The sequence below is a fragment of the Haemaphysalis longicornis genome, unplaced genomic scaffold, assembly GCF_048455015.1.
Source record: "Haemaphysalis longicornis isolate Haplotype H1 unplaced genomic scaffold, Haemaphysalis longicornis Haplotype H1 scaffold_10, whole genome shotgun sequence".
Taxonomy (NCBI): Eukaryota; Metazoa; Arthropoda; class Arachnida; order Ixodida; family Ixodidae; genus Haemaphysalis; species Haemaphysalis longicornis.
The window spans coordinates 73,706,530-73,722,456 of record NW_027526204.1 but is presented as its reverse complement, the minus strand read 5'-3'; the positions used below and the strand labels follow the sequence as shown (position 1 = coordinate 73,722,456).

The following is a 15,927-nucleotide window of genomic DNA, read 5'->3' as shown; positions in this document are numbered from 1 at the left end:
CACACTATACCGATACGACGGCGACGACGACGCGACGCCGGCGAGTCGTTAAAACATCGGCCGACTGCCGAATTGCCAGACCGCGTTGTCACACCACGCCAGACCGCGTTGTCACACCACGCCGACGGCGACACAAACACGTCGGCCGATGGAAAGTCGCCATAGTGTGACTGACTCGCCGACCGAAGACGCCAACAAAACCGGTCGCCTGACTGGTCGCACGACGCGTCGTCAATCGACCGAGAAGCGAGAACTGCGCCCCGACAACATTCGTGCCGCAATGAACGCGGCTCTATTTTGTTAGTTTCTGGAGGGTAATAAGCTCAGTAAGTTCCATGAAGCCCATACAACTCAACACTAGCGCTAATGCGATCCGTATTTTGGCGTTCGACGCTTCGGCCGTGCTCTTCGGCGACGCCGCTACCCCGGAATGTGTGTGCGATCGGCTCGCCTGTAGAAAATATAAGGTCAGTTTCGTGCAGAAGAACAGTTACGTAGGGTAATTTGGGTAATAAGGGATCAGTATCGGCAAAGGTTTTTAACGTAAAACGTAAAACCAAAGTACGGCAAGCACTATCCCTTCAGTGCAAAATCGCAGTCGCAGCCGGGCACACTTATTTTTGCGAGCGCTTTCGCAGAAGAGCAGAGTTGATGGCGATAAGCTGTCGCGGGGGCTTCGCGGAACCTTGCTGCGCAAGCGCTATTTAAAAAATGTGAGTTTACAAGCCAGGAATTCTGTAAACTAGCTAGTAAACACCGACGTACGACTCCAAGGATGGGCCTCCATCTAGTACACCGGCCATATCGCGAAGCGGAATCGTTTGTTCGCTGGCTCAGTGGTCTCGCGCGTTCCGCCCATCCCGTCAACGTTGCCGGTTCGATTCGCGGCGGGGGCAGCTTTTTTTTTTTTAGCGTTTTTTTTAGCATTTTTATGGTTTGCAAATCCATGGTTTTCATTTGTCTGCATCCGAGGATGCAGACAAAGAATCCAGGTCGGAGCTGTCGCGGCTTGACGTGACGGGTTGGCGTGTTTACTTCCGTGGTGAAGCACGTATGTGGAGGAGCAGACGCCGCAGTAAAGTCGCAACGTACCGCAGCGCCGCATGGTAGACACGCGTGGCAGAGCGTCCGCGCAACCATAGCCTCCTATATAACCTACTAAAGGAGGCTATGGCGCAACGCATTGACGTCACTGCTTGAATCGGCGCCCAGAAACCGAAACCGAATCCTGTTCACATGAATCGTGCGATAATAAATTTTTCACTCAGAATATGTGCGTGTGAGAGCATGTATCATGCTTTCTAACGAATTATAAAACGTTTGCAACAAAGAATGCACAAGCAACAAATTTGGTGGCACAACACCTTTAAACACCACAATCAATCATTCGAATGAATACCACTGATTGCATTAAAAAGGCTTGTGTGGTAACGGTAAATTTGAAAGTTTGACAACATTTGCCGCTTTTTTTTTCGGCGCGGGATGGCTAGTTATTCTTTTTAACAAAGCTATTATGCATGTTAAACAAACCAACCACGTTTTCTCGACAGTTCTGAAAGTCGAACCTCGTATAAGTCAAACAATGCTAAATAAGGTGCTCCTCCGGTTTTGATTAACCACAGCGCACTGCGGTGCGCACGGCCAGGAGGGTAGAACAGGCGTTCCTGCCGATAAGTCAGCGAATACAGAAATGTTATGCAGGTGACTACTTTTTTCAAGAATGCCAAAAAGACTGAACGAAACATCTCCATGCCGGACCCTGCAAAGGACCCTTTGTAGAATCCGGGCGGCAGCATGTCCCGAATTTTCCGAATTTTGTTTCGAAATGTTGTTTCGAAACAAAATTCGAAAAAATTGACGGCTTAGATTGTTTCATTCGCAGTACAAATGGTCGTAACTTTTCAGTACTGTACTTGCTGGTAACGCTTGGCAGCGTCTACTGCTTTTTAAACCTTGCAGAAGCAATGAATGTTTTAAGCTTAACCTAAGGTTATGTGTCAGAAGAAAAAGATATCTGAAGATCCATTTAAGGTTGTGTGTAAAAGTCACTGACCCTGGACAACGAGGGACGCTGTAAAGGTGTCTGTACCGGCCCGTTTGGAAACGCGGCACGTGTAGTTTCCGATGTCTTGCGCCGTCACTTCCGGAATAGTCAAGGACGAGATGTGGGAAGCCAGCGCTTCCGTCGAGTACCTTTTCTCATCCTCTCTGGTTCCGCCGTTCTTTGTCCACGTAAACTTCAAAGGCCCATCTCCTTCTACTGCTATGCAGGAAACGATGACTTTCTTCCCGAGCGGTGGATTTTTGGGGAAATTGAACGCTTGCAACTTTGGCGGTTCTGGAAAAATAGGCAGAAAAATTTCGTCCCTGGCCGCGCTCAGAAACTTGGACGGAAAAAAGCTGCTGCTGTCTTGTTAGAATTTTTTTTTTCCTGGTGATGGGCATAAGTTGAAAATGTAAGTCATCTCACCGGGCATGTTTGCAGATATCCCGGAAAGAAGGCATCCGGACAGGATAACTTCGAGCAAAGGGATGAGCTTGCGCATGCCGCTGCCTTTGTTTATGGGTGATGGCAGGTCCTACCTCTGACCACTCAATAGCAGCTTCTCGAAGACGGTGCTACCAAGCAACCTCGGGACTGAAGTGCTCAAGCAATGGAGTGTTATTGCGGGTAGTGGTGGTACCAACGACGAATACATCAGTGTCTTCAGACAACTAGCGCCACGTTGTGAGCGCATTTTGAAGTAACACAAAGGAAAGTTCCGTGCGGATAATTCAAAATGAGCTGTCGCCGAATCGGAAAGCCAGTACTCGGACGACTTTACTATCCAGATTTTTTCAGTTGCCGGCGTGGCCAGCTGGCTCAAATCAGGCAGAATCGGCGTTTCCGACATCGCCCGCAGTTTTAAATGCGCCTTCTTTTTCCGAAGACTAAAGCACGAAACGCCAGTCTGGCCAACCGTGAGCAGAGTAAGTAAGGCACTAACCAGCGACGATAAACTCGGCCGTGTAACTGTCGCTGCCGGCGGCGTTCGAAGCTCTGCAGGTGTAGTTGCCAATGTCGCCGGCGTCCACGTGAGGTATGGTGAGCGCTGAAATCGACTCCGTTAGTGTCTTGTCCGTAGCCTTGTGGTCGCGGCTCAGGGGTTTGCCGTCCTTTAACCACATGAATTCCAACGGCTGCGAGCCGCGGCTGGCGACGCACGGAACTGTTAAAGAGTCTCCAAGTTGGTGGTCATTCGGAAAACTGAACGGCAGCAGCTTCGGAGTCGCTGTTGGAAAAAGAGCTTGGTTTGAATTCCGGCGTGGCGAAAATCAGAATTCCGAGTTGGTCTCGCTAGAGTTCGGAAAAACGACCTCACCTGTGCCAGCGCTGACGCGATAGGATGTGAGTATCGCCGCGTGTGCGAAGATCACTCTCAACATTTTCATCGCAGGTAAACGCTAGCCCGTTACAACGCGAGCTGGAGGACCGTCTGCAGGCAAGGAGTTCGCCTAGCCTCGTAGAAAGCGGGTATTTGTTTTCATATTTTTGCGGACGTAGGCACTGGTGGGACCAGTGGCGCCACACTTGAGACGTAGGGCGAACCGCGTGCCGGAAATACAAAAATACGTTTAATTTAAACCTACTCGACTTTGATGCTTCTGTATGGAAAATTCAATGCGTACTAACGCTTTCGTTGATCTTAGAAATTACACTGGTGCTGAAATTACGGCACGACGAGTTGGAGATAGTTCGGCATGATTTGTGTACGCGGCGTGCTGTGCCGGATGCCAGTTCAGGCATCAACAGAGGCGGGTGCATGCGATTCATGCACGAAATCCCCCAATTTACTAAGGAAGAAAGTTTGAATTGCGAATAATTACGAAGGGAAAATTACCCCCCCCCTCCCCCCCCCCCCACACACACACACATTTTTTGCCTTCTCGACCGTACAGGCAGGCATACCGTACCACAGTTCAGTTAAGCGGTCGTCTCGAATCGTGCTAAGCAGGGGTTTGTGCTTCTGTGGTTGCGTGCGTCGCTGTTCGCTATAACTGTCCGTATAGTAGACTACGTTTAGGGAACACCGCAAAGGTGGAAAAGGCTTCCGTAACAACAACGTGAATGAAGCCACACGACTACAAAGGAAAGAGATCATACCTTCCCAGAAAACTTCGGGGTGAAGAAAAAAATTCCTCCTGCGACGAGATTCGAACCTGGCACCCACGCCTATATCCAGGCCAGTCGCTCTACGAGCTAAGCTAGCGTCACTAAATAAAGGCTTTTAGAGTATAGGCACTCTTTTCTCTCATTGTTATGTGCCGCCAAAATTTTCATTCGGCGGCCGGTCGCACTCTGGGAGAGTAGGCAACACTGCAAGCCAGAAACAAAATGGCCCCCAGACGCTTCCGGGTGCACTAAGGGGCGGTACTCTTAAGCGTAGCTTATTTAGTGGCGCTCAGATAAGCTATGCAGAGGCGCGCCGTTTGTGCCGTGAGAGCGACTTCGTCGGCGACTTGAAATGCGGGAGAGTGTCAGTCCACCAGAAAAATTCCAACTACAAATTTTCCCACAGAGCTGTGTAATCTTTCCGTTCCAAAAAAATGACTGCATTCAGGTGGATGCAATATTAGTGAGTTTGAGCACTGCGTACGATCCGTCTGTTCCGTAGTTACCGCAGCAGGGTTTGTAGTTGGGCAAGTCGGTACATCAAAACTGTACATCACAACTGATCGTATACGTTACCGTATTTACTTGGACCCGACTGCGCCTGCGCGCGCGAAAAGGGTGAGGAGGCGCACCCGCCCCGTGACGAATGCACTGGCATGGCAAGGGCCGGCCCGCGAAACTAATCCACCGTACTGGGAGGAATGCGAATGTGCCCAGACAGGTCCCGGTAAACTCGGTAAGCATCGAAGACACGGAGCATAAGGAATGCTAAAACTCTCTATTTTCATTTACGGGAACTTACTCTACTTGGGGTGCTTACTCTGAACTTGCTCACTGTAAGACTTGTCCCTCACTTCAAGATGCCGATGTATTCGCTCTCGCGCTACAGACGGCGTACGGGTAGCCTCCTGGTTAGCTTAGTAGAACAAGTAACGGCAATAGCTCATGTACGGTATCATTCCATCTAAGCGACAGACGCGGATGTAAACGGGCTCGCGCGTTTTGAAGATGATTGTTATGAATGCGTGATATCGCCTGCGTTTTCTCACGTAGTTTGTTTGTCGTCGCTGCTGCACTGGTTTGTAAGTATATTAAGTCTAAAAAATTGCGAAAACGGCTGGTACCATCTTCAAAATATTCCCATTAGCGCACTACTTGCGCCGCGCGGAGTAACATCCGGCTGCGGTGATGAGGCACAGCGGCAATTTTCGTTGCCGTTCTTAACTTGTACCCGAGTATAAAGCGGTTTCTCTGGGTAGGTGGTGGTTCCAGACTCGAATCCCGGACGACGACAAATTTTTCTTGAAACGCGAGGTTTTCTGAAAAATCTGTTTAGCAATTTGGATGTGATTTTTTTCTTTACAACCGTACACGGGGCAGCTGCTAACACTATTGTTACCTACCAGGGAAAGCAAATTAAAGTTTGATAAGGAAAGGACCCTCAACGCGTTTTCGAGTTACTCCGAGCAAATGAACCACGGAAAGCCAACTGTACCGTTCACGAGCAACTCGGACGTCACACGATCGGAGCCTGCGGCGTTCTTGACGACACAGGTGTAGTTGCCGATGTCTTCGGCACCGGCTCTCGAAATCGTCAGCTTAGAGATGGCCTCCGAGACTTGCGTAACTTGTACTCTTGCGTTGGTCTCAATCCGCGCGCCATCTCGCATCCAGGAGAACTGCAGAGGCTCGCTACCTTCAACCACGACGCAGTGGACGACGACTTTCTTCGGCATGGCCCTGCTCGTCGGAAAGCTGAAGGGCTGAATCTTGGGCGCTTCGACTGGAAAATGCAAGCCCGAAATGAGCTGAGCGACTGCGTTCTCGATTGCGAAAGACGTCTCACCTGAGCACCGAGTCTCTTCGAACAGCGCAGCAACGAGAATTAGAAGTGCGGAAGAAAGTGCCATAGTTTCCCCGAAAGGACCGGTCCTGCGCTCAGCAACTGAGCTTGCCACAACGTGCTCTAGTACTGCCGCCTGGGACGCGGGAACGTGCCTTTTTGTAGTCACAAACGAACTGGGTTCGTGAACGGAAAGCTATCGCCACCTGGTGGAACAAGTGTACAACTATAGTGTGGCGGCGGAAGGGTAACCGCTATCCGTGAAATGAGCAGGCTTGTTCGAACGTCGGAAGTTTATGCTGCACGAAGACATCAGGGTACCCAATATGAAGTTAATCGGCCTGTTTCAGCAATGCAGACAGCTAGGGTGCATTTAAACCGACAATTTTCTTATAAGGGACTCAAGTTCCTCTTCGATTGGTGGGGGTAAGAGGGCTGGAGTGATCGGGATCGAATAACACAAAAGATGCTTAATCTTTAAATTCCCATTTAGATTGCTTAATCTTAAAATTACCATTTAAAGCTTAATTCGCGTGATAATTAATGTAATGCGCGGTATCGGCCGGTATATCATTCGGTGGGTACTCAATCAATGCGCAAGTAAATAAACAGATCTTGAGTAACCCAATTAATAAGATGTAAATAAGTTAATAAAGATTTCGTGAAAAAAGAAACTACACCCTTGGCGACGCCTAAATAAATTGCCGGTTGGCCAAGATTATCCGATTTATTTCGTGCCTCCCAGAAAAACCTTTCGAAGACGGCCACGTGCTGCACGTACGTACCGTTAACGACGAGCGCAGTCGTGAATTCGTCAGCACCGGCGGCGTTGGAAACGCGGCACGTGTAGTTGCCGAAGTCAGCTGCCGAAAGTTTTCGAATCGTCAGGGCAGATATCTTGCCGGCGATTTCCTCGACGCCGACGTTCGGATCGCTGTCGGCTGCGATGCCGTTTTTCAGCCACTTGAACCGGAACGGTTGGCGTCCCCGCACAGCAAAGCATGACACTGTAACTTCTTTGCCCAGTTTCTCGTCATTTGCGAAGGAAAACGGCTGTATCTTCGGCGGCTCTGGAACGACGGAGGAGTTCGCTTTAAAGAGCTACTTCCACTCCCGCATTTACCCCTGACAAGTATTTAAAAAATATCGACAGTAAGACGTTCGAAAAAGTCGCCGACGCTTACCCAGGCCTTCTGTTGCAGACACGGTAACCGAAACGAAGCAGAGTGCCGCAGTTACGGCGTGGAAGACACGCATGTTGACCGACGTGATGAACGGTGCGCCTCTGATTCGCTTCACGCATTAGCAGCAGAGCTAGGCGCATTGTGTGAACGAAAAAGGAGGAGATGAAGAGAGAACGCGACTTCTTCTTGGACAAGTGGCGCCACCTGGTGCAGCTTGATGAAATTGCATCCACTCAAAATGGTGACCAAACAAAGTCGAACGCGCCAAACGAAGCACTAGTCGTTGATAGTCCCAACTTCGCGCAAAGTACCATGGCAAAAAAAAAAAAAAAAAAAAAAAAAAAACCTAAGCCGGGTTCTTACTGCTGCCGCAACTGTTGTAATAACTTTAAAGAATGACGTCATTTCACGTATCAGCCAACCTAACTGCGTGACACGCCGTTTTTTTTTTTATGTCCATAGATCACGATATGGCTTTTGCGTCAGTAAGTCTGAACACAACATAACTTGTCACTGCGGATACTTGTCAGTGAATACGTGGTGAATGTCAGGTTCAAACTCAACGGGTCCCACCTATTCTATTGCGGAGTATGCGTATTGGATTCCCAGATGGACGAAAAAAAAGTGCCCTGAATTAGCATTATAGATGCATAACGGGCTACTCTTGTACATTGTGCAGCCAATGAGGGAAGACAACTTTGTATAAGTGAAGAGATAAATCAGCTACAAAAATTGGCGAAATAGTCTCTTTTTAGAAAATAACGAAACGTTCTTTCTAATTACGCATTGTTACCTCGGGATGTCGAGCTTCGCCTTATTGTGGCCAATTCCATAACAACGAGGGGGGGGGGGGGTGAGGCATATCGAAGGCACTGTTTACCAATCTTTTCGTATTTTCGCTTGTTTTACAAAGCAATCCTGTTATGTCTGGCACACGGGATCTGTGGCAGCCGTGCGTCTCCCTGGGATGATGATATACTCATCATCGCAGAGCCTAAAACTTAGAAACTTGAAATTTGAAGAGTATAGATTCCTTCTCTGACGTATAAGCTACGAAGGCAGGATATAATGGTAGTGCAACGCGTTTTCACAAACACCTCGATGCCCTTAGGCCTGTGAAGATACCAAATTGGTTTCTGCTGTCAACCATTCAATATATGCGTCTCACGTAGGTACACCACTACGCTTTAATTCCGCTCCGTATGTTATATCACGTACCTTATATCACCACAGAGATGCCGCCACGAGGACGCGGGTTCGATTCCCGGCCACGGTGACCCATTTCTGATGGTGGCGAAAAAAAAAGCCCGTGTGTGCGAGATTTCGGCGCTCGTTAAAGATCCCCAGGTGGTCAAAATTAATCCGGAGCCCTCCACTACGGCGCGCCTCATCGCCTGCGTTGCGTCGGCGAGTTAAACCATACAATCAATCAACAGAGACGCCGTGAACCCGTGAAAAAAAAAAAAAACAAATTTAAGACGCGCGCGCGTGCGTGTCTGTCTGTCTCTGTGCATAACTCTCATCACCAACACAAGTTCTCACATTACAATCATGCTTCCTTACGAACGTCTTCGAAAACAGGCTTGACATTGTAAAAGAAGTCACTTCCCTACGCGATTCATGCGCGGGTTCTTGCTGCGGATTTCGCTTCAAAAATAGATCCCGCACGTCTAATTGCAGCGAGTTTGCTCCACGAGCTACTGCTTCCTAATCAGCAGAAGACTGACCAGTAACGACTAGTTCCGCAGTGTAGCTGTCGCTCCCAACGGAGTTGGTTGCTTTGCAGGTGTAGTTGCCGGAGTCCGTCGCCTCCACGTTCGGTATGGTCAGCACAGACAAGGTATCCGTGAACATCTTCGGAACTGCTTTGTGCTTCGATGTGAGCGGAATGCCGTCTTTTAGCCACACGAATTCCAACGGCTTAGCGCCTCGGCTGGCGGCGCAGGTGACAACCAAGTCCTCTCCAAGCGGTTGTTCCTTTGGGAACGTGAAAGGCTGCAGCTTGGGTGCATCTGCGACAATTCGGGGAATCAGCGCTTCTTTTCAACTACAATGTGAAAGTACTCGCCTACCTTGACTGCAGCGTACTTCTTGCGTGAAGAGCACGAACGCGAATAAAGTCACTCTCATGGCTTTTAGTGCGCCAGATATGCTTCGAATGCCGGCCTACACTTCTGCGACTGCCTGGTTACTGAAGCCGCGCTTTCTGTGAAACAGCGCGGTTGGCTTGCTTCATGTCGAATTAGACCCATCGCGGAACGGGTGGCGCCGCCTTGGGGCCGTACGGAAAAACTAACGCGGGTACCAGAATAAGAATGCTCGCAAAATGAAAGCGAAAGGCTTTCGAACTGCCTGTTAAGCCACATTCTGAAAATCAATTTCTATTCCTTTCTTAAAATGAAATGGTAGTTGATTGATTCGATTGATTGATTGATTGATTGATTGATTGATTGATTGATTGATTGAGCGATTGATTGATCGATTGATTGATTACTGGGTTTAACGCACCGACGTTTCATAAGCGATGGGGCGCACCGTAGTGGAGGGGTTCGGATTAACATTTACCACCAGGGGATCTTTAACGTGCGCCGAAATCTCTAACACACGGGCGTTTTCGCTTTTCGCCTCCATCATAAAATTTAATGGTAGTACCGAATCACATTGCAATTGGCACATTATTCCGTGGTTGCACCCTGACGTTGCGGTTTGCGTATTAATGTGGTTATGTGAAATTTTCCTCTGAAACAGTGCATATAGCAGCGGCCGCTTCGAGTGCAGATAACTCTTCTTAATTGGAAGCAAATGGCTGATTTACATTTGATAAAAGAAAACGAATCCGTCTCGAAGAGATTGCGCGAGCGAATGAACAAGTTACAACGAAAGTCAACTGTACCGTTCACGAGCAAATCGGAGGTCACACGATCGGAGCCCGCGGCATTCTTCACGACGCAGGTGTAGTTGCCGATGTCCCCGGCTCCAGCCCGCGAAATAGTCAGCGAAGAGACGGTCTCGGACACTTGCGTTACGTGCACTCTTCCGCTGGTTTCCACTGGGGCGCCATCTTTGATCCATGAGAACGTCAAAGGTTCGCTGCCTTCGACGACAACGCAGTGGACGACGACTTTCTTCGGCATGGCCCTGCTCGTCGGAAAGCTAAAGGGCTGGATCTTGGGTAGTTCGACTGGAAAATGGGGGCCCGATGAACTCAACAACGACTACAGGAATTAGAAACCGAGAAGGATGAGGAATTAGAAACGTGGCTCACCTGAGCACCATATCCGTTCGAGCGAAGTAGCAAGAACAAGGAGCGTGAACCAACGCGTCAAAGTTTTTGGAACGATCATGGCCTGCCTTGAACGACTATGCCTGTCTTCCACTGGCTTACGCATTACGAATGCGCCCGTTCACTGCGACTAGGGGAGGGAGGACGTTCATTTTTTTATACCAAGGAAGGAACTTGATCCGTGAGCGGTAAGCTAGCGCCACGCGGTGGATAAATAATACAACGTAGTCTCGCGGCTCACCAGGAGCCGCGGTTCGTCAAATAAATATTACTCCGGTGCCAAAAGCGTAGATTTATGTTCAGTGTACACAGACATGGTACTAAATTAGCAATTCATCAGCTTGTTACGTTAACTACAAACGAGGCATGTTTTACTATGATCAGGCCGTTGCATGAAATACAAACTCGGCGTGTTACAAACCGCGCCCTTTTTTATTAGGGGCTAGGATGTTGTTGATAGATTCCATTGACCATGGCGGCTAAGTTTGTTATGGAAATCAAATCCAAAAGGAATTTCTGCTGCGAATGTAGATTAATGTTATTTTTGCGGTCTACCACGAGGAATACACGAAACCATGGTTCCAGGTAGGCGCTTGGCGTGACGACGGGGGATGTGCGGTATCACTGGGTGTCCCATTCGATCGCTATACCTCTCGGTATCCCGATAAATCAATGAACTAATCACATACTCGATCAGTCAGTTAACCACTCAATCAGAGGTTCGTGAAACAAACTGCGCAATGTAAAGTTTTAATGCATTAGCGTCGCGCGCATTACTTGATTCGGTAGGCGACCAAAAACTGCCATCGAAATTCCCCACTAGCCGCGTGTAGCCAGAAACCCCTCATCAAAATTCTCCATTTTCTGCTAGGGGGGGATTGCGGCGGCATCATGACACCATTGGGTATGCGACGGCCCTCCGTTAGCCCTTACGTTACGCTTTGGGGTCTAATAGGGAGTTTTAGAATAGGGGAAGCCGGCGTTGGGGGCCCCCAAGAAGTTAGGGGAACCCAAACGCAAGGCGCTCGCGCGCGGAGAGTTTTAGAAGAGGGGCGCCCCCGACAGCCCGCAACCGGCTTGCGTTGCTCAGCTCGGCTCGGGTGATGGAAACTTTAGGCTTAGCGTCGTGGCGGAAATTTGATCGCCGCTATCTGTGCAACTGCGAATGACAATCCATAACACAACTTTTCACCACACTATCATCCCCTTTCTCGCATGTGGAAGTGTATTTCAGCTATAACTGCCGTTTCAGCAATCGGTGACCAAGACATCTGCATTGCCTGTTTCGATGCTTCCGCGCAGGTAGCGCCATCTCTCAGCCGCTCCGCGCACCGCGCGCCGCGGCGATCGGTCGGATCGCCGAACGTCCGTGCCGCTCAGCGTAGGCTTGGCATCGCGGCAGATATCTGATCGCCGCTTTTAAAATAAGCCCTGACAACAAGCCCTAGCACAATTTTTCATCACACTAACACTTACTTTCTCGCATGTGGAGTTTCTTTTTAGCGATCAGATTGATTCGGAAGAGCAGCGACAAGCGGTTGCTACCGTGGTCTGCGCCGGTTCGAGCCGCTGAGCGTGCCGAGCTGGCAGGCGCGGCCGGCGTGTGCGCGGACTGTTTCTGAAGGCAGAAAACGCTTCACGATTACCTGCTTTATCCATATCTAGCGAACGACGCGCGGAATCAACAAATTCAGCTCAGCGATCGTCGTAGTTGATCGGGTGACGAGCCGCAGGTTTCGCTTCAGCCATGGTCACGCGCAGTCTCGCTGGCTGCGAGAGCGACGAAAGAACGCAGACTCCAGCTTTGGGGCGCCCGCTATTTCAGCAAAATAGCGTGCGCGCTAAACGCAAACCCAAAACCCCAAGGACGGCTTGGGTTCTGCGCATGCGCAGTACGACGCCCCAAGACGCTTGGGGGCCCCAGAGCGTTGGGGCCCCCTATTCTAAAACTCCCTAATGTCGCCAACCGGTGAACGCAGCTTGACGTACAATTGGTTTGGCGTTGCTTGGCACGTCGTTAAGCTTAACGGTGAGGTCACGTGACTCTAAGGCTGAATAGAGGCCTAGCAACATACCCACTCAGGTGGATCAGTCAGTGACGACGACAAGAGTCAGAACCTCACGGCCTATAGGTCAACATATACGCCCACAATTCCCACGAACCCATTCAAGGAGATCGGCCAGTGACGGTGACAGCAGCAGTGAGAAGTTCACGGCCAATTAGACCATTTGCCGTTTTCCTCTGACGTCAATATGCCAACCCACGGATACTTAAGCAACTAACAGACGCGCTTAGGGGGATTGGCGAAGTGGCAGCAGATGTCAGAGGCTCATGTCTGGTTCCCCTATTTCCGCCGACCTCAACATACCCTTGACACGCATATGATTTCACAACAGAACGAAAAGCGGTACGCGCTCTCACATTATAAGAAAAAGCTGACATGCCCCGCAACTTTTTAAATTATGCGCTGCCCACGAAAATGTTCCGATTTCGCTCGCGTCTTTCAAAGAGAACACTCGACAGATAGACCCGCAGCACGTACGTACCGTTAACGACAAGAGAAGCAGTGAATTCGTCAGCTCCGGCGGCGTTGGAAACTCGGCACGTGTAGTTGCCGAAGTCGGCTGCCGAAAGTGTTCGGATCGTCAGAGTGGATATCTTGCCGACGATTTCTTCGACGCCGATTTTCTGATCGCCGTCGGTGGCGATGCCGTTTTTCAGCCACTTGAACCGCAGCGGTTGGTGTCCGCGTACAGCAACGCACGACACTGTAACGTCCTTTCCCAGCTGTTCGTCGTTTGCAAAGAAAAACGGTTGGATCTTTGGCGGCTCTGGAATGAAGAAGATTGTGCTAGAGGGATACCTCACCATCCACTTTCGAAGCTGCTGTTGAGAGCTGATGAATATTTATAAAATACTTAGAGTAGATGTTTTAAGAAGTCGCCGCCGCTTACCCAGGCCTTTCGTTGAGGACGCGGCAGCATAAATGAAGCACACTACCGCAGCTACTGCATAAGTGACGCGCATGTTGATTGAGAGGTCAAAATGATGCGCCTGTGGAAGACTTCACGCCTTGCGAGCAAACGTACATCTGCCTGGTGAACGAGAGTGGAGCCTGCCTCTGGGAGCTACCAGCAACGCGCATTTTTCGCGGACAAGTGGCGCCGCCTGGTTGAACTTGAGGGAAACACGAAAAATAATAAGCGAGCATGGGTTTAGTGAACCGCATTAAAGCTACGCATTGTATGTCGCTATTTGGTTGATGCCGTAGGAAATGTACAATGGCTTAATTTCAGGAAATTTATCACTACGCGTTATATGTCGCTATTTCGTTGATGCCGTAGGAATTTATCTCATGGGAGTGGCATGGCGCAACTTGCCATAGTGATCGTAATTACTGGGTTTAACGCGCAGAAACTCCACATGGGCTTATGAGGCGCGCCGTAGGGGAGGGATCCGAATTAATTTCGACCACCCGGGGTTCTCACACGTGCGCCGGCCGAAATTGCGACGCACGGGCGTTCGCGGTTTCGCCTCCATCTAAAAAGTAGCCATCGCAGCCGGGGTCGAACCCACGCCCCTGGAATCAGCAGCACAACGCATTAACCACTCAGCTACCGCGGCGGGTACCTAGGCCCAAATGGAAACAACCTTAACACCCATTAGGTTTGCAAAATCAGTGTATTCAAACACGCAAGGAAAGAAATTAATCCAGTTGAATAGCCGCGGTTCGTCAAATAAATATCAATCCGGTGCCAAGCGCGTAGATTTATGTTCAGTGTACACAGTCATGGTACTAAATTACTCCCGTTGATCTAGTTAATCTAGTTGACAAACAAATAAACAAATGCACCGGAGACCACAAGCAATGTTGACTAAGAGTTCTGGCAAAAGCGGTGAGCCATTTTTTTTTTCGCCACGACAACCTAACCCTAGTAGTCATTGGAGTGGATTGGTCCGGTATTCCCTACACAAACTACGTAAATGCGCCACCACACTTTGATTTCGTCGTTTCTGTAACATCATACCAATACCAGCAGTAATAACTAGAAATAGGGATTCGTGAGACCTCACGAAACTGGAGCAGACTTGGCGGCAGCAAGTCGAACGAAAAAGAAAACCCCGCTGTTATTAATCTGACTGAGGTTTTAATCATCAGCGAAAACTCAGAAACAGCGAGCCCTATATAGATTGACGTCGTTAGCTCACAGTATAACAGTGCCCGTTTGCAACGAGGAACAAGTCCTGAAAACTGTAGAACGTAACTAGGAGATCCGAGGTTATAGAAGCTAAGTTTACCCATGAGGTACTCGCGATGGATTCGTCGAAGACTGACCGGTCACTACCAGTTCCGCAGTGTAACTGTCGACTCCTGCGGAGTTGGTCGCTCGGCAGGTGTAGTTGCCCACGTCTTCCGCCTCCACTTTCGGTATGGTCAGCGCGGACACGGACTCCGTGAACAGCTTCGGAACTGCTTTGTGCCTCGGGTTTAGCGGAATGCCATCCTTGAGCCATAGGAACTCCAGCGGCTGAGTGCCTCGGCTGGCGACACAGGTAACAACCAGGTTCTCTCCCAGCGGATGTTCTCTGGGGAAGTTGAAGGGCTGCAGCCTAGGGACATCTGCGGCAATGGCGGGAGTCGCCACTTATTGAAGCTTGTTTGCCTCAAAACCGAGATATGCAAGCGTTCGCCCACCTTGGTTGCAGCTTGCTTCTTGAGTCAGGAGGACGAGAGCGAAGAAAATCACTAACATAACTTTCTTGTTCGCGGGAGAACCTCACGATGCTGGTCGACGCTGCGTGGACTGTTGGCGCACTAAAGCAGCACTTTTTGTGGAGGAGTTCATGTGGCTGGCGTGCTTCGTTCCATGTTGGGCCTCTTGCGGAACCGGTGGCGCCACTTAGTGGCTGATAGAAGAACTAGCGCTGCTTTCCGGAAGAAAGATGCGCGAAAACACGAAACTCAAAGGCTTCCATAGACTTATTATACTTGGATTTGATACACACCTAGCAATGTCTAAGAACATTTGAAGCGTTTTTCTTTGAGATTCTTCTGTGAAACATTACATAATTACGCCGGCGCGATGACGTAGTGACGAGGTACATACCGCACGCCGTGGTGGCTCAGCGGCTAAGCCGTTGTGCTGCTGAGCCCAAGGTCGCGGGTTCGATCTCGTCCGCGGTGGCCGCTTTTCCGATGGATGCGAAAAGCGAAAACGCGTGCGGGTTCGAGATTTCGGCGTAGGTTAAAGATGCCCAGGTGGTCAAAATTAAACCGCAGCCCTCCAGTATAAGGCGCGCCTCATAGTCAAGATGTAGCTTAGGCGCGTTAATCCCCACAGTCAAATGGTACATACCACATGTACAGTGTTGGTCGAAAGTTTCTAGGCCACGCCACAAGTTAATAGGCCACGAATAATTCAAAACTAATTAAAGCTTACCGCTAGAGTGGGACTCACATGT

The 15,927-nt window shown here is 49.7% G+C and overlaps 1 protein-coding gene across 20 annotated transcripts in view; it reads right to left on the bottom strand.

Annotated features, from left to right (window-relative positions):
- Positions 1-15,927, bottom strand: part of LOC144158761 (cell adhesion molecule Dscam1-like) — a 172,348-nt gene that overhangs the window by 49,771 nt on the left and 106,650 nt on the right. For 2 of the 20 annotated variants that reach the window (XM_077689877.1, XM_077689876.1), the window contains exons 1-2: positions 10,446-10,539; positions 10,074-10,361 (exon numbers count right to left, since the gene is read on the bottom strand). The exons of 12 other annotated variants lie outside the window; for them this stretch is intronic. In XM_077689877.1, coding sequence (XP_077546003.1) covers positions 10,074-10,361; positions 10,446-10,524 — 367 coding nt within the window. In that variant the 5' untranslated portion in view covers positions 10,525-10,539. Of the gene's footprint in view, positions 1-2,053; positions 2,339-2,470; positions 2,613-2,987; positions 3,184-5,648; positions 5,937-5,999; positions 6,079-6,781; positions 7,067-7,180; positions 7,332-8,907; positions 9,193-9,252; positions 9,326-10,073; positions 10,362-10,445; positions 10,540-13,010; positions 13,351-15,927 lie in introns of those variants that run through there. 6 more of the 20 variants (XM_077689892.1, XM_077689885.1, XM_077689888.1 and 3 more) reach the window with 6 other exon arrangements.